At 34.9% G+C, this 23,806-nt stretch overlaps 1 protein-coding gene across 2 annotated transcripts; it reads right to left on the minus strand.

Annotated features, from left to right (window-relative positions):
* Positions 1 to 664: 664 nt before the first annotated feature.
* On the minus strand, positions 665 to 10,318 carry LOC104107795 (BEL1-like homeodomain protein 4). 2 transcript variants are annotated; one of them, XM_070200218.1, is made up of 7 exons: positions 10,111 to 10,318; positions 9,430 to 9,906; positions 9,031 to 9,202; positions 8,410 to 8,940; positions 7,183 to 7,564; positions 5,305 to 5,365; positions 665 to 1,423 (listed from the first exon to the last, which is right to left on the minus strand). In XM_070200218.1, exons 2-7 carry the CDS (start codon positions 9,742 to 9,744, stop codon positions 905 to 907), a joined length of 1,980 nt encoding a protein of 659 aa, XP_070056319.1. In that variant the 5' UTR covers positions 9,745 to 9,906; positions 10,111 to 10,318; the 3' UTR covers positions 665 to 904. The 2 variants fall into 2 exon arrangements, with proteins under 2 accessions (XP_070056319.1, XP_009614985.1); XM_009616690.4 differs by having other exon boundaries at positions 7,183 to 7,568; positions 8,414 to 8,940; positions 10,111 to 10,317.
* Positions 10,319 to 23,806: the final 13,488 nt, after the last annotated feature.

Here is a 23,806-nt window from a genome sequence, read left to right on the forward strand (position 1 = left end):
TAGCTAATCTTCTAGAAACTGAACTACTTTACAACAATTTGGGTTAGTAATTTGCTTTGTTAGGGGTGGGGGGAAGAAGGGATTATACCCCTTCTGATTGTGAAGTCTTAACTTCCTAGCTATCTTGACACAAGATTATTTTACTTGCCAAAAAATTAAATATCGTTTTTTGTGAATATGTTTTTTTTGAGTTTAACAAGACTGTTTTCCCCTATAGAGATGTCATAAGATCTTGGTCAGTCCTCGCAAAACCTTTCTTTAATGAGACACATTAAAGAAAATAAAACAGTAAAGTACGACAAAATGTTATATACTCAAATCAAAAGGCCACATATGATAATTTCAAATATTAAATGCTAATACTGGAGTTGCGGCCAAAAGAAAAGAACAGCCCAACGAGTGTTGACCTTGAAATACGAATAACAGTTGATAGTATTGCTGTAATAGTTTAGCTTCATATAATTGACTTCATATAGGTATACGACTAGAGAATACAATAAGGACAAAGCGTAGCTATCTTCATACTATTTCATAGTTATTGTTTTGTGATTCTGTTGAATAATTTGGCTAATGGCAGTACTCGACAATATTACTGATCAGAGTTCATGTTCACCTAGATTCATAAATAAGTATTTCGACAGCTAAAAAAATAGTGCTACAGTAATAAATATAAGCACATAGATATATTTGTGTATAACAACTAGCCAACTATAGCACTCAACTCACTACATTTCCAGAAATTATCCGCATGTCCTTTTTTGACATAATAACCTACGTATCAAATTCACCAAAATATTATACGATTACAATTCCCCATTTATACAATTAATATCTGAGTACCCCAACCTTATACACGTAATTGCTTACATTACTTTTCTTATTCCTATATCTTTAAAATTGTTGATTAATATGCTCCAAAGTCTCTTAATTGGAACTGAGTTGTCTTCCTTGGTACATTTTCCGAGTGCCGTAGTCCCAATGTGAGTGACACATCCCCAGCTGGCTGAGAACCAAATGCGGTATTTGAATTAGCAACCAAATCAGCCGCGTCCGCCGCCGTGAAGTAGTGGTTGACGGTGGTTGAAACGTCGTGTGTGGCGGAGGATCCGGTGGCGGTATCATCTTGGAGCATTATTAGTTGGTTTCCCAAGGCGTACTGCCTATAATTTATGATGTTCTTTGAAGGGTCTCTTTCATTAGCATTAAATTCGGATCTTACTGATAATGGCATTGTTGTTGTTGTTGCCGATGTAGCCATGTTGCTAATCTTGTCGTGCATTGAGGTTTGTGCAGATAATTGTTTTTCTTGCTCCTCTTCTTCTTGATCTTGATCTGTTTCCACTTCTTTAGTTTCTTGCTGGTACATCTCTTCCACCATTGGTTTCCACAACCGAACCCTAGCATTTATGAACCAATTTGATACCTAAAAAACTTAAAGAGTTTGAGTTTCATGCATTGGTAGTATAAAGTATATTTGGATAATCACATTACATATAGGAGTAACATGTTGATAAGCAATAATAACAATAATAAACCCAAGTTCGGGAAGCGTAGTGTGTACGCATATTTTATCCCTACCTTGAGAAGGTAGAAAGATTATTTTTAATAAACTCTCAGCTAATTAAACGAAAGATGAAAAGAGAGAAGCAGTAGCAACATGCAATATAAAAAAAGTACAAACTAACACTGATACTACTAGCATAGTAGCATGGCCAAGGAAAACGCACAACTATCCACTAACTTTTATCCTAATTTTTAACTTCTTATCAGTAAAAAAAATAAAATAACTAACTTGATACAACATATCAAATTGCACTGACAGCATAAAGCCATGAATATATATCAGCGGCGGATCTACCTTTGGAGGTATGGGTGTTGAAGCAATCATTGGCTTTGGCCAAATTGTGCAATATATACATAGATAATACTAAGATTTTAATAATTGACCACGAGCATCCACTGTGATATTGTTTGACCATTTAGAATTTACACTAAAATCAGTACTCCTTTCGATCCATAATAAGTGATCATTTTACATTTTTATTTTAGTTCAAAATAAGTGTCCATTTATATAATCAAGAAGGAATTAATTTTAATTTTTTAAAATTTGTCCTTATTTACATATTCTAATATGTCAATGTAACAATTAATTAAGGTTAATTTAATAAATATATTGTTTTTCCTAAAAGTTCGTAATGGTGCGTGAAAAGTAAAATGATCACCTTGTTGAGGAGTGGTAATTAATAAAGTGGATGAAGTCATAAATGCTAGCTACTGCACTCAATTTGTTGAGGACACATTAATTACATGAGACCAAATTAATGCAAGAGTGACAGACTATCATCTAAAATCAACAGTGCGAATGTCCTATGCTAAATGATGGGTACTGTAAATCAGACAAAAGTGTTGGATCTATCGCTCTGCCAGATACTTGCAGTAAATCAGAGGAAAATGTTGCATCTATTTGTCAAATAGCTGCCTTTTACCTTTCCATTCTAAAATAGGATTACTGTACTAGCTACAGTAGTTAGCAGCCAAATTAATCATCACATACTTTCTTAATTGACACAAAGCTTCAACTAACACAAGTTAAGTCCTTTTGGTAATGGTGCATTTAATATGACCTAATATATTTTCTTCATAAAATTATTAATTTTTGTATTTTATTGCTTTAAATAAACAAATATCTTACAATTAATTGGGAATAGAATTGTAAGTCTACTAGGAGCAGGTCACTGATGCAACTACTAGGAACACCACCTATCGCACGTAGCTATAGGGAACATAATAGGGTGATAGATATATTAGTAAAAGAAGTTTTTGAGAAGAAGCTCTTTGACAGACTCAAACTACTAGAGTCATTACTAAGAAACTGAAATTAGTGATGAACTTCGTCGTTAAATCGTTCATAATTAATATTTTTTTTTTGATAATCTATGCTAATCCATTACTAAGTACAATTAGTAACAAATTTTGCTACTTAGCTACATGATTTTTCATGTATGGTGCAACCACACAATATATAGTCCTAGTTTAAGCACGCGGCGTATAAAACTCTCTATATAAGTATTCCATCCCTAAAACAAGATTAAAATGTCGTCTCGCATAAGAAGCGTAGAAGACCCGTCAATGAAGAATGTCATTAACAAATTAAGGGATTCATTTTCTTTTTCTCCATAGCTAATTCTGCTCATGAATAATCTACTTGTGGCTGCTAACATGATCATCTCCAAATCCACTTATCAGATTATTTACTGATAATTAATAATCTGATTTTTTTTATGTCTAAAGTAATCAAAATGCAATTGTGAGTATATGAATATATCTCTTAAAAATGCTAAATTAGAGTATAAAAATGTCATTTCGTTTGTAATACATTGAGTTAAAATGGAGAGCCCGCGGAGGATGTTTTGTTATTTTTTGAATTCCCTCCCCTTTTTGTTTTTGAATATCATGTACAAGACATAAACGGAAACAAAATCCAAAGAGGAAAGTTCTATGGAATGCAAGTACTTAAGGTAAACCAGCTAGCACTGTAAGGTTTCAAATGAAAGCATTGAAGTTTTATTTGAAATAAGTCTTTTAATAACACAAGTTCACTAAATATTAATTGAACTAAATCATGAGAAATTCCATTTGCCGATATCAAAAATGGGTTGGAGATTAAACTTCTTAAAAACGGGTTGAATATGAATAAGAACCATATTAAAATGGATAACCACCGGATAATTAATGAGTTTAACTTTTATATTTGTAAACCCCAAATTGGGGGTTCATCAAATTTGGGAGACTAGGAATATTCCCAAAAGTGATCTTATTCAACAAGTCATGGATAATATGGATATCCATATTATCCGCCGGTTAACGTATTTTTTATCCGTATAAACTATGGATCGGATCGAATAATTTATCCGTTTTTGCATTACCCGTTTTCGATCCGTCACATGTCCGATCCGACCCGTCGCTTTGTCATCCCTACTCCAAATGTTGCTGTTATCATATCACTTTATGCGTTCACACTCAACCACATTTTTGGAATAAGTTAGAAAGTATAATATATTTTTCCTACCCGAAATATTTTTGTAAACAAATATATATTGTCACATCAAACATGCACGTCCTAACTACCTATTCAATAATGTTTTATAAGAACGTAACTACGCTGCATCATTTACATGTTGTAAAGGTTTGATGTAATTTATATTCGTTGTTTATAGCGATATTATTGGTAAAGTAGTTAGTAATTAACAGCTTCAGATTAGTTTTATACACACCATAAATAATCTGAGAATTATCTTATTACTCGAACAAATCTTAAAACTAGTTACTACTATCAGAGCTAGAAGTGGAGAAATTGCAACGGCCTGCTGCTGTAAAAGACACACGGAAGCCTATATACCAAGTTAATTTCACGTACACATATAGCTACTGAAATTTACCCACCATGACAGTAAATTAATACTAAAATTTTAGCACGTTACAATAACATTTGTAACTTTACCCAGTATAATTAGGTTTTGTTTCCAACATTATTCCTATTTAAAATTACTATCTTTTGGATTAAGGCACTCGCAAGTAAGTTTTTCCTTAGAAGAAATCAAAGAAATAACTATCAAACTAAGAAAATGCAAAACCAATATACACAGGATTGATAAGAAAAGCAAAAGCAAAAAACAAAAATGAAGAGTTTTGGGGTTTTTCCTTGTAACGATAATTATAAGAAAAAGAACGTAATTATGTGGCATCACCTCTGATCAAAGGTGTCCTACGGTCTGTCATCCTACTCCTACAAAATCTTCTTAAAATAGTAGCAGGAAGAATGCACTGAAAAACTGGTTTTAAAAGGTCAAAATAGTGGAGTAGTACTTATATAGAAAAAAATATCTCCTACTTTGCACTGAAAATCTTCTTTTTATTTTTCTTTTTTCTCTCATCTACCTTGGCCCAAAGGAGTAAAAATCACGAAGAAAGAAAACACATGGTTTAAGAAAGAGTTTAACTTTAAATGTAAAAAAGGATTTACGCTATCAGATAACTTATAATACAATTTGAGGTAATTATTCATAAGAAGTAAAATTAATAATTTTAAAAATAAATAATAGTTTATACTAATACTGTAAGTTATATTAAAGCGTAAAAAAATTCGATTCCTTATAAGTAAAAGAAGATAACGGATCGAGGGCATGCACCAAGAAAAAGTAGCACAGATAAATGACTACAACAGCAAAGATGAGTTATCCTTTTCAAGAGATATGGCACCATCTGATATAGTATATAGTAATAGAGAAAAGATGTAATGAGTACCTGATTTTTGGATAAACCAGTCTGCCGAGACAACAAATGCTTGTCTGCTTCACTTGGATACCTGAATACACAAATTAAAGGTGTAAAAAGCAAAGGCTTATAATGACATCACTTTCCTCCCATTTCATAATCCGACAACAATCCTCAATACAATTCTTGCATGGTAATAGATCATATCTTCTGCTCTGTCTGCACTAATCCATATATAAGATTCCAATGCACCACTGATTCACCCACCAACCATGTCTAAATTTACGTTGCTCGAATTCTCCAAATATTAATATTTTTGAAGAATTCAATACAGGTATGACAATATTCGGAAGAGTCCGAGCAACATTGATCTCAAATGACATCCAATTTCCATTTGTTTTCTTCTTAATTAAATAATCTTTTCTGTGAGGCAGATATCAGAGCTAGCAAGAGGTTCTAGATTCAAATATTACCGTTACTAAGAAGTTTAAAATATTTTCACATGTTATCCATGAAAAATAATTAGATATACACGAGAGAGACGTGTTCAGATATAATAGATTAAAAATGTACTCTCTCAATCAACTTAAATATTTAGATGATGTGATCCCATTCTTTGATCCTGAATATTAGCACAAAGTTATAGTAGTGATAAAGATTTTTATTTTATTTTATATATGATTGAAATTTTATACCGAAATGATACGGGTAAAATTAATAATCTTTTACTCATTCTATACCTAAATGATATGAAATAAGTCTAGAGAAGTATTAACTAAAAGACTTGTTTCTCCATGAAATGATATCCAAAACAACATTGTTTGTAATGTAATTGTTCATTTTCTACTTGCCATTTGCTATTTTTTGTCCTTCCTTTCAAGATACTTTTTGTTATAATTCCTTTTGGATTTGTCATTTGTGCTACAATAATGTGCATAAGAAAGAACAATAATAATTGAATCAAAGAAAGAAAACTTTTCAAAGATTAATAATGAACTTTATTGTTGGACAGAGAAACTCTTTTAGCTAGCATATTTCACTTAACTATATTAAGAAAATTGGAACCACCTTATAAAACTCTTCTATAAATTAACTACAGAAAAAGTGTTGAACATTAAGGACAAAATGGGTTTCTTTTCTTATTGTATGGAGTAGTAATAGTGGACTGTGAAAATTAGTATAATTATTACTATATAAATGCTTAACACAAAGTGTGCTATGAGTATGCATAAACTTGAGGCATAGGCAAAGTCAGTCCTCTCCTTAGAAGGAAACATGAAATCCTCCCTTTCTCTCATGACAAAATAAAAGATACACATTTGGTAATTGAGGGGCCGGAGACTTTCTGATTTTCCTCAACAACCCAAAATGAAGGAAAGAAATGGGAATATATATGCACATAAAAGGCCTAGAGATGTGTCATGTGTGAATTATGATGAAAGATTTAACTTATACACTGACAATAAATTTTTATATTATAAGTCTTTTTTAACTTATTGTAGGAAGTTAGCTACTTTATTCTCGGATTTACTAATCCAAATATTGTTATCTTTTAAGAGACTTGACCGTGTAAATGTTCAGAATATTCTAATAGACAAAGTATCCCGCGTTTACGCAGGGTACAGGGAAGGGGTACACCCCAAGAGGGTATCATTTAGGCAGTCTACTATGATACAAGCATCAGTAGCTGATTCTACTGCTCGAGCTGGTGACTAATAGGTGATATGAAAACAATTTGACCGTTGCTCCAACACGTTCAAAGGAAGGTTCAGAATACTAAAGGAGTATGAAAACTTTTGTGAACCTTTAGGCAGTGTGCGTAGCAGAGTGTACTGTCTGCGTGCAGGCACCAAATGGAAAGCAGAAAGAAAGATAGAGAGAGAGAGAGAGTGAGAGTGGAGAACGTACGGGTGAAGAAAATGCTCAAAAAGCCATGCCCTTAAAACATTAACAGATCGTTCAGGCAACCCTCTTTGCGGCCTCCAAGCATCAGAATCCAACATTCCCATTTGGTGAAGTGCCTTTTGCTGCCTCAACTTTTGGTCTAGCATTTTCAACCTCGGCGTCTCTCCTTTCGTCAAACCACCACTTCCCGTCACATCCTTCTCCCCAAGATACTTACAAGTCTGCTTCAGCTGAGCTACTATGGCATCTTTTATGCACCGAAAATGCCGCGACATCGCCTTCTGTGCTAACGCCGTGTACGGCGCTGCCGCACCATATCCGATCATTGAATCAAATGAGTTCACCATTGCCTGCATTTGCTCACAATAACGCGTGTATCTTGCATCTACCTGTTAAGAATAATATTAGTACCCAAAAAAATGTTTTTTAATTATATCAAACACATGGTGTGCAATTGTGCATAGATGTGAAAAAAGACCAAATGATGGAATATGCGTAGCACGAAGCATCGTTGTGTTGCACTTTTCCAGCAAAAGATCAAAGCCGCGGCTTCACATTTGTTATAAAATTAATTTACTGACATCTTCTTAGTACTACAGGGAATTTAATGAACGTGGGGAGCAATTGATATTGTGTGGCTTGTTGTCGGATAGTGGATTATTTAAACAGATTTTTCAAGATTTTAGCAGTACAGTGTACTATTTCCTTACTATTTCCTAATACTGATACTTTAACAAAGGTTTAGCATAATTGGAAACCATCAGTGAAACAAAATTAAACACTGTTGGCCTCAATAATTCACGATTATATATATAAAAAGACCTCAATCTGGAAGAAAGAATCAAGAAATGGTCCCAAATGTAGCAGTTGATAAATCATTAGCTTCTTTTAATTAAGAACAAAAATTTTATTAAAGATTTTTCCTAATAGCTTCCTAAATACTAAACTACAACCTATAATTGGGGCATGTCGTTCGTTGCTCGACATGTACCCTTCTCTTGTGGTAAATCGTGTTAAGTGACACGTAAAAAGTGCAACAATAATTAAAACGTAATGAGAGGTAGGGTGTAGTACAACTCCTATATTAATCTAATGTCATTATTAGTTGCTAATGACTAATGTCATTAGGTAATCAGCTTTTGTCTATCTTTGAAAATGGACCCTTTAACAAGCTAGTTTTTGACGTTTTACTAACAAGAAAAAGAGAAAGGGATAAATTAAAGAAGTTACATGCCTCATCTAGCATAGATAAAAGCTTGATTTTCCTCCTTTGGTATTCACATCTTTCAGCAGCCGACAATGGAGGATGATCTTTTGAGGAACCACGATCTTCACTCTCCGTGTTTGAATTAGGGTTTTCATCTTCATATTTTTTTACCCTTTGGTTCTTGAAATTTCCCCTTCCAACACAGCAAAATTCTTCTAGTAATTCTTGAGCAGCTTTTACATATCTTGAATTTCTGAGAACATTTGTCATTCTAGGAGATGCTGCTGCATATCCAACATGAACTTGATGATTACTGTGAAGAGTAGTATGATGATCCATAACTACTCCTGAATGTAACAGTTGATGTTGGTTGTTGTTGTTATTAATCGGTCCAAATAATCCTTGATTATTGTTCAAGTAAATTCCTCCATTTCCAATCCTCAAATCCTCCAGTTTAGCAGCAGCTTCAAAATTCCTAGAAAGTGACAAAGAAAGACCTTGACCATCCACTATCCTCCCAATTCTTGTGGAATTGTCTTCTCCACTGCTACTTCCTGGTGAAAACATAATTATGATATCAGAGACAGAAGTCTGGTTCGAGTTTGGAACCATGTAAGAGGCGTGTTGAAGGTATAATTATTTACCTGGAACCCATGTGAACTGAGATGGAGGTTCCACAGTTGCGGAATTAAGCAAGTGAAATCCTTGTTGATGAAGAAGACTATTAGTGTCGGCTGAGTTGGGAAGTAACATGTGAAGTGAAGATGATGAGCGAGGAGGAGATAACGCTTTAATATGAGAATTCATGAGTGGTAGCTGCATGAAAATTGCAGGTATTTCAATTAGCCATAAAAGAGAAGGAAAAAAACTTCTACTAATAAATACAGTACGCCAGTGAGAGTCAAGATCAAGGTTGATTGATAAGACTTTCCTTAAAAATAATGGATCTAATTGCACTTTCACTCTCCAAATTTTTTATGATGACTGCTCCAATATTTGATGAGTACATAATCACAGCTAATTAATGATTACCAGTTAATTACCTCAGCTTCGTTTATTGCTGGTGGAAGCTGCTGCTGCTGCTCCTTTTGTGGCCACGGCCGATAATTACTTGATTGGATCTGATCATCCAAGATTTCCGTGGCGGCTTTCCGCCACGCAGACGGGTAGCTGATAATCTCCGTCAACATACCTCCGCCGTCATAAACCGCACCCGGCGGCTCTTCTACTTGCTGTGGCGGTGGCGGTGGTAGTACTGGCTCAAAGCCTTGTACTCTTAACATGTCCTCATGCTTCGTCACAGATCTCTCATATACACTAGAGAAATTGTAAAATCCTTGTTGAAAACTTTGGGACATCGAATTTTCCTTTTGAGGAATTAAGTTCTCAAGGAAGATATATATACTAAGCTTGTAACTTTGCCTATGTATTAAAAGAATTATTTGAGTCCGTTCATATAGTATTATCTCATCTATCAATAGATGAGCTTGCTTGAGACCAGACCATTTCTTGTCTTGAAGCTGCTCAAGTTAAAAAAAGAAAAAAGAGAGAATATGGTAGTAAGATTTATCAGTACAAAAAATAGAAGGAAAAATGAACCAAAAAACAAGCATAAACCGCTCAACAAATAACATATATCAAGAGTTGAAGGTATGTGTGAAAATAATCTTTCTTCACACCATTTGATTTGGTTGATAATAGATAAATTGAAGTAGAATAAATACCTATAAAAGATAGTAGAATTGGATTAGTGGACTTCAGCCTTCAGTAAAATTCTAGAAATTTTTTTCTTTGTGCAAATCTTGTAAGGGTTTGATCTTTGTTGTTGGAGATAGGAATCTCCTTTAATGGAAACTAAGTATTATTTCCCAATCAAATAAGAAACAAAGACAGAAGAAGAGAATGGGTCGCCTTCTCTCTTTCTCTTCACTATCACCTCCCTTCGCTTTCACCGAAACTTTTAATATCTAAGATATATAGTATATAATATAATTACCAACTTATCATTTGTATATGTGCTTTTAAAGTATAAAAAATGTAAAAGAAACAAGTGGCAGTGAAAGTTACTGATGATAAAGGTTGAAATTTTGTTATCCTATGAAAAGCACTACTTCCATAGTTCAAGGCTTTGTTATACCACTTCTTGTAATAGTTTTTACTAATATATATATCTTTCCTTTTTCTGTTTAGAGAAAATGATATGTTATTCTATAATTAATGGGAAGTCTCCTTTATAAGGCACGCACACAAGGCAAGCATACATTAATTTATTTTTATATGGTTTTTAACCTTACAAAAAGGTCTAGTGATATAAACACCACTTTTGGTGACACAAGTTAAGCGTATCTTTGTTTGTTTATTGTTTCCCTTTTTGAAAATTTAGATGGTTCTTCATTTTTTTAATCCTTCTTCGTACACCATTGAGAGGACGTTGGTTCTTAATAATGATGATATGGGATTATAATTAATGATCTTTGGGTTTAAGTGAACTATTACCTACAACTTTTTTTGTGTGTGCAAATAACTGACTACTCATAGTCTCATACCATTGATAAGAATGTTTATAGAGGGGGATAGGTCAGATCTCATTATTACAAGGTTTGAATGAACATAGTTCAATTCCTACAATTGTACCTACCCAAAAGAAAGGAGGGATTCTCCTGTGTACACTGAGGCTCACAAAAAATGAACTGAGTAAACCACTTAGCATATACAAAAATTGATTCAGCCTGGATCAAAGATGAATTATCCATTTTTAACTCGAATTCTGAAGTTTGGTCTACCCTTCTCATCATTCAGCTTCATAGTGGATATAACTTGAGGTGGTAGATTTATAGCCTCTGTGAAGGAGGTGTTTCTTTTGGTAGATTCAGCAAAATTGGCAAGAAGACCTGCTAAGACATTGCTCTCTCTGTATGTATGCTTGAATTGAACTTGTGCTCTGAGACTCATTCTACTACCTACAACTTAATTGGGCAATATGCATTCCTCGTTAGAAATTCAATTTTCTGGTGCATCAATACTAAGTTCTTTGTTTAATTTTCTTTAAGAACTTTTTTAGGGCAGAGGGAAGGGTGGTAGGATCTGAATATAGGGAGAAGAGAAGGGAAAGATTTTAAACCTCTAACATGCAAAAATGAATTATTCGAGTAACTACTGAATCCCTCTATAGTTAAGTGAAGAAATGATCTTCTATGACTAGTTACAATTTAATTATATAGAAGAAAATGCCTTTACAAAGATATCTACTTATTTTTTTACTAATCTTCTGTGTTATAATCGATCTCAAGTAAAAAGGGCCATATAACTAAAGGAACATTTGTAATGGACCATAAAACCAATCTTTCCTGCTCTAAATTCCAATACGGATTTCATTCTTTTAACACTTTTACTTTTTGTTCTTTTCCCATTTGTAAGGAGAGAAAGTGAAATTTCATTTTAATTACATCAAACTGTCATTTTCAGAAATCAAATTCAAGCAAGTATAACTGTATAGTTAAGCAGGCAAGGAAGCATAAATGCAAACAAGTGTAATTCTCCTTTACTCAGAGTGTAGGCTCTTGAGAGAAAACAATTTTTTTTAAAGAAAAAACGAAATTAAACCACTCTCCTAACTCCTAACATTATTATTCCAAGTAAGCAAGCTATTTAATGTCATCAAGAAGTCAATCATAGCTGGTCTACTGAATTCTTGAAAGGCAAATTAAAGCACTTTCAAAAACCAGCAGTGAGTATAAAAGGGTGTGCACAAACACTAGTTGTCAAAGAGAGTAACAGCCACGTAACAGTAGTCCAAGTAATAAGTAGTGGTAGAGCGGCAAGTACTCTTTCATCATCGTTCACCAGAAGTTTCGGATTCGAGCCATAAATATGAAGTCTCATTTGTTATGTAGCTCTTTACCCTCTAATATGGTGTTTCCCAACGTGAATCCAAACTTAGTCAAAGTTCAATACGGATATCAGAGATCGGGTGGAAAATAAAATAAAAGTAAGAGTGATAGTAGTAGTAATTTTCATACGAAAGGGACCACTCTTTTGGTGTCGGAGAATGCCATGAGGTGTTCTTTCCGACTGATCAGATGAAGCTACAACTGTGCCTCTCTCTGATCTAAATTATTATGAGCCTCTTTGTGGGGGACTACCTTTATTTCTTTTCTTCTTCTTTTTTTATTTCTTGAAAAAAGTTGTGTAGATGGTGACATCCACCATCATCTTATCGTGCCCAAGTTTTAGAATTTAATTTGATAGGAAGTAGTTCTATGTTTGTTTTAACATAGTAATAATTTTCATAAGGTTGTCGATCATTAGGAAAAAAAAGTACTACTACTTTTTTTAACCAACGAAAATATCATGAAATTCGTGGATTATTATCTCACCACACGTGATATCGGCCAATGGAAAAAGGAATATTATAAAAGCCTTAAAAAAAAAATTGTCACTCGCCAAGGAAAAAAAAAAAGACTAGGTCACTCAATGAATCTGTCAAACGTTACTTTCTCTGGTCGAAATTAGTATTAAACCCTAATATATGCAACTTCACTCTATCTATTCCACCTAATGCGCTCATCTCCATTATTTTCTTATTAATCTGATAGTATTTCCGATCCGACGCATTTATAGATTTTAGTAATTGTTTTTCTTTTGGAAAGCAAATCTAAAATTTAAATTTGATGATTTCGGCTTTCATAATTGTTAGCACTGAATATATATTGTACTTTTCAAAATTTTATGAATTTATTCACATATAATATGATTTAATATGGTTGAACCCGCCGCTCAAAGACTACGTCTGCGCGGATCTTTAGCCGTTGTCTCATCAGACAGCCACACCTAAGAGGGATCAAAATATATTCCATATTGTAAACGTTTACTAACTTTTGAACCAAACTTCATTCATTAAATGAATTATTTTAGTTTAGTGAAACACTATATACATGTTTTAAGAAATGTGAATTGGTTTTAATTCATATGCGAAAAATGTAGATTTCCCTTTCAAATAAGCTGCAGTTGGTTCATTTTCTGATCAAGCCCCCGGATTCATTTAGTCATATTTAAACATCCTTTTACGCACATATTTCCAAAAAGACAATAAATATAAACTAAGAAACCCACTATTGGGATTAAGCAGTTGAAATTTTCTGTGTCCTTAACACACTCGAGTCAGCACATAATTAAAAAAAACATCTAATACAAGGCAAAATCTAGGCATTTTATAATCGAACAACTTGTCTACTCAGTACCCATTGGTTTGGCAACCACGAGAGTTGGTAAAGGGGTCCATTTGGATTTTCATTTCTCTACTTCGTGTAATGATATGATTGGATTCTTTTATTGTATTTTAAATGACAATTTAACTGCACAACAACATCCTCATGTCATGTTTTTTATTTTATGCTTAAAATAATTGAAATTAAATACTTTAAAAAGCACACCAGCTTGTCATGAGAGTTCGATTTCATCAGTCTAAGAATAATTATTAACGAATAACGAGTTACTCGATCGTGTTTTAGAACTAGTAAGTTAGGTAACGAAATGAGCAATAATGCAAAGATTTTATTCGATAAATCAAGGAAAAAACTAAGTTAAAATGTAACATATAGAATGATTTCAATTCAAGGCAAGATTGAATTCTTATAATTACTGCAACTATTGAAAACATTATTAAGTAATAATAATAATAATAATACTAATAATAACAACAATAACAATAATAATAATAATAATAATAATAATAATAATAATAAATGCACTTGCTCTAACAACTTAAATGTTTAGATGAGATAACAATTAATGAATGAGAGTCTTGGAGCAACGGTAAAATTATCTCGTGTGACCTATAGGTCACATATTCGAGTCGTGGAAGCAGTAATGTTGTATTAAGGTAGACTATCTACATTACACTACTTGAAATGCGGTTATTTCCTGAATCCTGCGTGAATATGGGATACTTAAGCTCCGCCCTACCGTTTGCCCCAGATGAAATAAAAGTTATAGCAGATAAAGATCAAAAAATGGGTCAAGTCGGGCTTGTTGATAATATAATTAATAAATCACACAATTCAACCTAAATAAAATTTAAATCCGATTTAACTAAAAACAAATTAAAGAGCTAAGCATCATCGTCGAGGACGTTACATGTCACTGAAAACTCTCTCTCATGACATGTCATCATATCCCTCATAAATAACTAGATGATACAACATATATATTGGAATGGATTCCGATTTAAAATTGAAAGCAGGTTTATTTATTACAGGGACCTATCAAAAATAACCCCGTCAAGCATTGAAAGTTTGAAACAAAAAAATATTAGAAATAAAAAATTAAAAATACTTGTAAAGGTATTTGGAATAAATGGAGGACCACATAATGACAAAAACCTAAGTCAGGCAATCGCATGAAAAAGTTAAAAATGAACAAATTGTTTCTTTTCTGTTTGATATTAAATGATAACCCCATATAAGATGTAGCTTAACAGTAAATATGACATGTCTATTGAACTGTCTATATTATTATTTGGGCCTACCATTTTTCGTATAATTGCACAACCCATCTCTCCCGCACTCCCCCCCCCCCCCCCCCCACACACACACACACACAAAAAAAATTATTTGCACCGTATGGCTTTTTCTTTTATCACTTTTTCAATTATATCCCCATTAACTCAGTAACTAAATTTTGCCCTTCAAAATATTTAAATAATTATTTTTTGCAGGATAAATATACTCAACAAAATTAACAAGGACAAAAAATAAAGGAAATTTTATCTATTATAGCAAAGGTATACACCCTATTTATTATAAATCAAAATTATTTTAAAATATTATTTTCTATAGCTACTTTTTATATTTTATAGCAAAATAAGTATTTATGGTATATACTACCATTGAGGCATGAAATACGCTATTTATGTTTTTCTTCTCTCCTAGATAGTTGGACATACCTATTTTTAAGGTGATTGTCGTTACTGTATTCATGAATACATGGCGTGAATACATGCACGTACAACTAGACTGCCCTGATTTTAGGCGTTTTTTACTGTTGTATTCATGAATACAGCAGCGTGAATGCATGTGAATACACGCGTGCAGCAGGACTGCCCTGATTTTAGGCGCTTTTTGATGTTGTATTCATGAATATATGGTGCAAATACATGTGAATACATGCGCGTACAGCTGGACTACCCTGATTTTAGGCGTTTTTTTACTGATGTATTCATGAATACAGCAGCGCGAATACATGTGAATACATGCGCGTACAACTAGACTATCATGATTTTAGGCGCTTTTTGTTGATGTATTCATAAACACATGGCACGAATACATGTAAATGCATGAGCGTACAACTGGACTGCCGTGATTTTTAGGTGCTTTTACTGTTGTATTCATGAATACAACAGCGCGAATACACTACCATAACAACTGAATAGTAGCTATAAAAAGTAATTATGTATATGGTAGCTATAGGAAGTTAATAGCTACTAAACAATAGTAGTTTCTGAAAATTATAGTGATCTTAAAAAGACAGTTTGTGCAACCCACCCCTGCTTTCACCCGGGGGCAATGTAGAGTATTAATGACGGGTCCAATTGAACTCGGAGTAAAATTTTATATATAAAATTCGTTAAAATTTTAAAAAATAATAGATATGAAGCATAATTTTAAAAATATAATGATTTCGATGTTAAAACCTTAGGAATGAACTCGTAGAGTTTAAATCTCTCGATTCGACCACTACTACCACTCTTCTGGGCCCACTATTGGGCCTGCTTTCCCCAAGTAAAGCCTGGCTTATTTAAATGTATGAGCAAATGGAATAGGGGGATTTGATACTTATGATAGATCAACGATGGATATGAAAGCAGCCACTCCCACTTGCAATCCTAAATTATCTGAAGCATAATTTTATAAGGTTTTTTGTTATTTTAAAGTTTCAGTACGTTGCTTTCCGTGAGAGAGAAAAAACCACAAAAGAATGACTACAAAAAGCTGAAGTGGAAAGATGGTTTTCCTTCTTCCCCTCTCTCCTAATTTGCTTTTTACTAAATTCCTCTTCTTTCCTTTTATTTTTGCTCTAATGGCAAACAGCATAAAAACCATCATTTATTTATTGGTCACCATTACTGTATACTTGTTCGTCATATCTTTGTATCTTTTTGTACGGAAAATAACGTTGTAAAATCATGTGTGTCACTCATGGTCTTTAATTATAAGTCAATAATGCTCATTAATATTTTTTCAAAATATAAGAGAAATTTAAACCTAATCTTATCTAATCAATTAATTGACTATACACCAGAGGCGGAGCTAGCTTATTAGGTACGGGCTCGGTCGAATTCAGTCACGTTTGCATAAATATTGTATTTGTACTATGAAATTTATTAAATATATATAAAAATTTAGTTGTAAACCCAAAACGAATTATGAGTTCCATGACAAATTCAAAATACATAAGTTTCAAATCCTGGCTCTGTCTCTTCTACACCAGCTATATTACACCATAATGACATGCTATTATGTTGAATATCATTATGTTACGAATAGAATAATCATACGAAAGTATAAGAAAATTATCAATTATAGTGGTGCTGTCAAGTTTAGTATGGCCAATTTAATATTGTATCATAGATATAGATGTGATTTATTACGTCGTATACTAGTACTAGCTAAAAGAGGAAGTGTAATTTATACGATAGAGCTTATTCACTTAATTCTAAGTTCAAGTAACCATAAATTAGTTGCCTGGTCCTCTTACTTCTGCAATATAACCATTCAACTGCATCCTAAATACATTTTTTACTTTTTCTTCACATAGTTATCGGGTAATAACGAAAGTTTTTTTTTCTTCTCTGGGTAATAGGGAAAGTTCAATATGTTGGATTCGAACTCATTCATGTTGTGACTTCTTAATCATAGGATTGTTGAATGAACAACAACAACAACAACCCAGTATAATCCCACTAGTGGGGTATGGGAAGGGTAGTGTGTACGCAGACCTTACCCCTACCCTGGGGTAGAGAGGCTGTTTCCAATAGACCCTCGGCATCCTTCCCTCCAAGAACTCCCCACCTTGTTCTTGGGGTGACTCGAACTCACAACCTCTTGGTTGGAAGTGGAGGGTGCTTACCATCAGAGCAACTAACCTTATCAAGTTGCAGAAACACTTTACCCATATTTGCCCTTGTTTTTTTTATTTAGGAAAAAATCATTTAAACTAATCTGATCAAGAGTGAAGCATGTCCAGTCACTCTATTGAAGTTGTTTTGATCCATAGTGAGTTATCAATTTAATTGACAAAAGAGAATTGTAGGTTGAAAGGCTTAGCTTTTGAGCCCCATCCAAAAGTATCACTACAAACCTTGTTTTTGTATCCCAACGGTTATCAGTCCAACCTCATATACAACGGGCTTCAACAGACAGGCTATTGACAATATCAGTGATATTATATCACGGCCTTCTAGCCCAATAAAGACATGGAGTTGTCTTGACACAGTCCACGAAGGGGCACTAGAATATTAATTAGAATCTATTAGCAATTGTCACACCCCTTTTCTACCCCCAAAAGATAAATAATGTATTATTGATTGTGGATGGTGGGTTAAAGAGTTTCTCCAATTAAAGTGACAAACTTGAATAGAGATTATTTTATTTACAGAGTCGCCACTAGGAATTGATTTTTTGGTTGTTCCAAGTCACCTTTTGTTTGAATCCCTAGTCAAAGGAAGATTTGACACTTTTATTATTGGTCTGCAAAACAAAGTTCGGATAAGGAATTCCGTTGACCGGGAAGAAGGTGTAAGGCATTCCCCGAGTCCCGTGGTTCTAACACGGTCGCTTTATTGACTAAAATTGGCTTGAATTAATTTTGGACAAACTGTGATTTATTGGTTTTCATGTTTTATCTATGTACGCTTTTATTTCTTGATTAGATTTATGAAAATTATCTTGAAAAGAATCACGTGTGTGAATGCGTTTTGCTTATTGTGCCAAAATTATGTCACGCGTATGCGTACACAATTAATAGCATTTTATTATTTATTAAGATTGTGTGGCCAAAGTCGCGCGAACGCGTACCTTGATTTATTTGTGGGATCATATTTATGTCACGCGAATGTGTACATAATTACGATAATTTATTTATTAATACGCGCCTAAAGCATACTAGCGATTATTAAGAATTATATTTTTTTTTCTAAACTAGTTTTGAGATTATCGTACGGCTTGAGAATTATGGAAGGAATTATTTGGAAGTCAAAAAATATCTTAACTATTTAAAGTATTGAAAAATTATCAACATTTAGAGATGTTTACTAATTACTACTCTATCTTTGAAATTATGAGACATTTACCTATTATGGAATAATGGGCTAAGTATTAAGCTATAACTAAAATTATTGGGCTTGACAGATTTATACTCAATTCAGCTCATGTCTAATTCTTTCCTCTTTATTAAATGTCGTGGCCCATTTTTAATTTTTTTTACCTAACGCCACGACATGACCCATTAATACTAATTATTTCTTTCACCAAGCCACACTAATCTTCTACACCTATACAACTGTAACCTAAACAATCATAAAAATGGAATAAAAATAATATTGAATTGAACTTTTCGCAAAACAGAACAAAATCAACGACATACTAATTCAAACAACTAATAAGACAAAGCTACAAAAAATCAAAGAAACCCCAACGAAAAGCATGATATTAGGAGTGAAAATAGTAAAGAAAGGGAAGAGTGAACCTCTAATGAATTCAAATCTTCGCAATATACATGAACTTCATGACCGGTGCTAACGAACTACGACCTTATTGGCGGCCTCAAACTCGACTGAAATTTTGGCACTGTTTCACGGTGAAATTAGCAGCAATTTGAGCTCCTGTTTTGGGGATTAAAGAGTGGTGAAAACTATGATTTTCGTAACTAATTTTACGTGTTTGAGGAGAGCTGTTTCGCGGCTAATTTTGCCGGGTTTGGCTAGTTTTTGGGGCTGGTTTGGGGGTTGTTTTAGGTGGGTTTAATGGCTATTTCTGGGCAGCGACTATGGTGGCTTTAGGGCTGCGTTCTTTTGTGGCTTTTAGAGCTGATTTTGTGAGGTTTTTCAGCTGGGTTTGGGACTGATTTTCGTTGCTTTTGGGGGGCTGGTTTAAAGGTGATTTTCAGCTGGTTTTTATGAAGTTTAGATGGTGTTTTTCATGGTGTTTTTGGTGAGTTTCATGGCTGAAACTTGGTGCTATTTGGTTGAGCTTTTTAATGGGGTTTTTGGGTTAAGTTTCATGGAGGAGGCTGGCTGGGGGAAGAAGAAGTAGGCCCTAGGATTTTTCTTTGTTGCTATCTTCTGTCTCTCTCTATCTTGTGTATTTTCAGATCTCTTCTTCTCCTCCTTTTTGTGTGTGTTTTATAGCTGAAAATGGGGTATGGGATTTGTGATAGGAGACAAGCATGGGGGATAAGGAGTGGGGAATAATGGAGAGAGTAGGGAGCAAAGTGTGGGGGGACAAGCATGGGGGACAAGTATGAAAGTGGAGTGGGAAACAAGCATGGGGGACAAAATATGAGGGACAAGTATGTGGGACAAGAATGGGGTACAAAGAAAAGTTGAGTGGGGACACGTCTGGAAAGCGGTAAATATTCAAGCACGGTCAAAAATTAGGTGCTCACAGCATGCCCCTCTTTGGTTGGAAACATTAAAAGTTTTCAGGCAAAGATAAAGTGAGACGTGTGACTAAGTTTTTGACCATATCGTTATTCAAAAGAGGAAGAAAATAAAAGAAAAAGGTGCAACCGAGTCCTGGTTTTGGACAGCCTATATATCTCGGGTTATAAGGAAATCAGGTCGCGTGTAGTTCAAGAAAAATAATGGAGTGATGAGTTGGAAAGTCGAGTGAGGTTCTGTCGAGGCTCCGGTCCGTAGTCTTTCTATTACATCAAAATTGAAAGAAACTAAACAAGCCTATCAACTATGAGTTACAAGATTCCTATCTATAAGTCTTTTGAAGCTTGATCTTGAATCTTGACTGGTTGTTCATGCAAGCTCTGATCTGAACCTTGATGCTTGCTAGCTGTAAGTGCTAGTTCATTCTTCTACGGCTTCTTTTGAGCAAAACGGGAAATGTGAAGCTCGTAACTTCAGTCATGTCTTGAGTAGTCCATATCCTTTCCATTTGCTTCTGCATTTGGATTCACTTCTTTTCCTTTTCTTTTCTTTATTCTGGATTGAGACTTTTTCTTTTGTTCATCTCGAACATTGTGCCTCGTGGTAAAACCTACTCAGACATCACAACAAACAAACAAACAAAATTTTTCTGCCCTAGTTTTCACTAGAAAAATTTCGTGAGTTATTGTAACAAAAATTCTAAACTACTTCTTTATTGAAAGAAATAAAAGAACAGGAATGGTGTACCCTGTATTTAAGCTCAAATCAACTAGGGAATGAAGTATCCTATATTGGAGAACACAGCTAGGGATTGGTGTAACCTATACTGGTAAGGAGATCGGGGATTGGTGTACCCTATACTGAAAAGGAAATATAACCAGGGGTTGGTGCCATGTATTACTGAAAAGGAAATGTAACCAGGGGTTGGTGCCCTATATTACTGGGAAAAAGAATGTTGAATCCCCTTGGTGAAAAAGTTCTACCTGGGTTAAGCTATGAAAAGCAAGCTTAGGCGAAAAGTACTTCTACCTGAAAATATGAGTTGGATCCCCCTAAGAGAAAAGGCTCTACCCGGGTTAAGCTACATAAAACATCCTGAGCAAAAAGTACTTCTACCCGGAACTATGAGCTGGATCCCCCTAGGTGAAAATGTTCTACCTGGGTTAAGCTACGAAAGACAGCCTGGGCAAAAAGTACTTCTACCCGGAACTATGAGCTAGATCCCCCTAGGCGAAAAAGTTCTATCTGGGTTAAGCTACAAAAACCAATCCTGGGCGAATAGTATTTCTACCCGAAAACTATGAGTTGGATCCCCCTGGGCGAAAAGGTTCTACCTGGGTTAAGCTACGAAAAATAATCCTGGGCGAATAGTACTTCTACCCGGAAACTATGAGCCGGATCCCCCTAGGCGAAAATGTTCTACCTAGGTTAAGCTACGAAAAATAACCTGGGCGAAGAGTACTTCTACCCGGAACCGTGAGCTGGATCCCCCTAGGCGAAAAGGTTCTACATGGGTTAAGCTACGAAAAACAACCTGAGCGAAGAGTACTTCTACCCGGCACTATAAATTGGATCCCCCTAGACGAAAATATTCTACGTGGGTTAAGCTACGTAAAACAACCTGGGAGAAAAGTACTTCTACCCGGAAATATTAGCTGGATTCCCCTAGGCAAAAAGGTTCTACCTAAGTTAAGCTACGAAAAGCAACCTGAGCGAATAGTACTTCTACCCGGAACTATGAGCTGGATCCCCCTAGGCAAAAAAGTTCTATCTGGGTTAAGCTACGTAAAACAGCCTGGGCGACAAGTACTTCTACCCGGAAATATTAGCTGGATCCCCTTAGGCAAAAATGTTCTACCTGGGTTAAGCAACAAAAAATAGCCTGGGCGAAGAGTGCTTCTACCCGGAACTATGAGCTGAATCCCCCTAGGCGAAAAGGTTCTACCTGGGTTAAGCTATGAAAAGCAAGCTTAGGCGAAAAGTACTTCTACCTGAAAATATGAGCTGGATCCCCCTAAGCGAAAAGGTTCTACCTGGGTTAAGCTACAAAAAACAACCTGAGCAAAGAGTACTTCTACCCGGAACTATGTGCTGGATCCCCCTAGGCGAAAAAGTTCTATCTGGGTTAAGCTACGTAAAACAACCTGGGCGAAAAGTACTTCTACCCGAAAATATTAGCTGGATCCCCCTAGGCGAAAATATTCTACCTGGGTTAAGCAACAAAAAACAGCCTGGGCGAAGAGTGCTTCTACCCGAAACTATGAGCTAAATCCCCATAGGCGAAAAGGTTCTACCTGGGTTAAGCTACGAAAATGAGAGGTATGAAAAGTAGTGATGCATGCTAAAAATAAAGGAAAATTGGAGATTTTAAGGAAACTTACCTTTGGTGATATTCGTCATTTAGGAATCGCCATTTTGCACTGCTTTGTTCCTGCTTCAAAACAAAGAAAAATTGTGAGTTTTAAAAGTGGTGGTCGGTTTGTGGCCTTGATGTCTTTGGAAGCTTGGCTTTGTGCCCATCTTTTTTTTTTATGGTTTCCTTAATACCAGCCTCGTGGGACTTAACCTTTTCAACTTTATTTTGACTTTGTGGCATTTCACTTTCGACTTCTTTCCTTAATACTTTTAGTTTCAGAGCACTGGGGAACCTTTGGCTTTTCAAACTTTGCCAAAACGGTTATCCACTTGGGACTTAACCTATTCAACTTCATTTTGCCTTGTAGGCACTTTCAATTTGATTTCCTCCTTACAAGAGTTTTTGATTTCTAAGCATCAGCTGCCATGGCCAGTCGGGGTCGACTTGATGTCGCTGCCGAGTCTGGGTGCCTTTTTTGCATATTAGCTTTTATCAAACGAAAGCCCTGTAAATCAGTCTTGATATCCCTTCTTTGCCTTAGTTTTGGAACAGAGTTAGACCAAAATGGAATCAAAGAAAAACAAACAATGGAATGGACAATGAATTTAGACAAGAGGTATCCCTTTCGGGGAAGGAAAGAATGACTTATCTGGAGTATATGCGGACTTCAATGAACATGACATGCCTTTTGGACTTGATGTCTGATCTGTGTAAACCGTCCGACTCTTAGAAATTCATCATAACTTTTGCCTCGAAACCTAGAAACCTTGTCCAGGATTGTCAATACCAATGGCTGTGAAGATCCTCTTTTCGATCAGTAGTGCCCTTTGCGGGTTTTCACCAGCTAATCTCTCTCATTTCTCTTCTCACCATCGCCTTATAGTGCCCTTTGTGGTTTTTCACTAACAAGACTCTCTCATTTTCATTTTATTTGCTCGTCATCGCCTTATGGTGCCAGTGAGAGTTTTTCAACAATAAGACTCTCTCATTTTATTTCTCTCATTTTGGTGGCATCAGATCCAAGTGATTGTATCCTCCAATTCTTGAACATTCTCGTTGATTGATCAGAAGGACTTGAAAAGGATTTGGGTAAAAAGGATTTGGATTGAATTACAACTTTGGAACCTCTCAGGCGAAACCATCGCCGAACCATTATAACACCTGCCCCAGTTTCAGCTTTTGGGGGAATATAGATTTTTATTTTGGTGTGACTGAACCCCAGAGAGAGGCTGCCTACGTATCCTTTCGGAATCAAGTCGGACGTAGTTCGATTCACTTTGTTTTGATTTTCTTTTGTTGTTGTTTTTTCCTTCTTCTTTTTTTTTCCTTTTTTTTCATTTTCTTTTCTCTCTTTTTTTTAAAACTTTCGGGATCCAAAGAGGGTAATCAAAGAAACGTAACCGGCTCA

The sequence above is a fragment of the Nicotiana tomentosiformis genome, chromosome 4 (assembly GCF_000390325.3).
Source record: "Nicotiana tomentosiformis chromosome 4, ASM39032v3, whole genome shotgun sequence".
Classification (NCBI taxonomy): Eukaryota; Viridiplantae; Streptophyta; class Magnoliopsida; order Solanales; family Solanaceae; genus Nicotiana; species Nicotiana tomentosiformis.

Excerpts from the sequence above, each read along its gene's own strand:
- LOC104107795 (XM_070200218.1), bottom strand. The coding sequence starts at position 9,744 with ATGTCCCAAAGTTTTCAACAAGGATTTTACAATTTCTCTAGTGTATAT. Across the intron at positions 8,941-9,030 it reads TCAGTTCACATGGGTTCCAG|GAAGTAGCAGTGGAGAAGAC; the intron begins GTAAATAATTAT and ends TGTTTTCACCAG. Across the intron at positions 7,565-8,409 it reads ATCTATGCTAGATGAGGCAT|ATGCAAGATACACGCGTTAT; the intron begins GTAACTTCTTTA and ends CTTAACAGGTAG.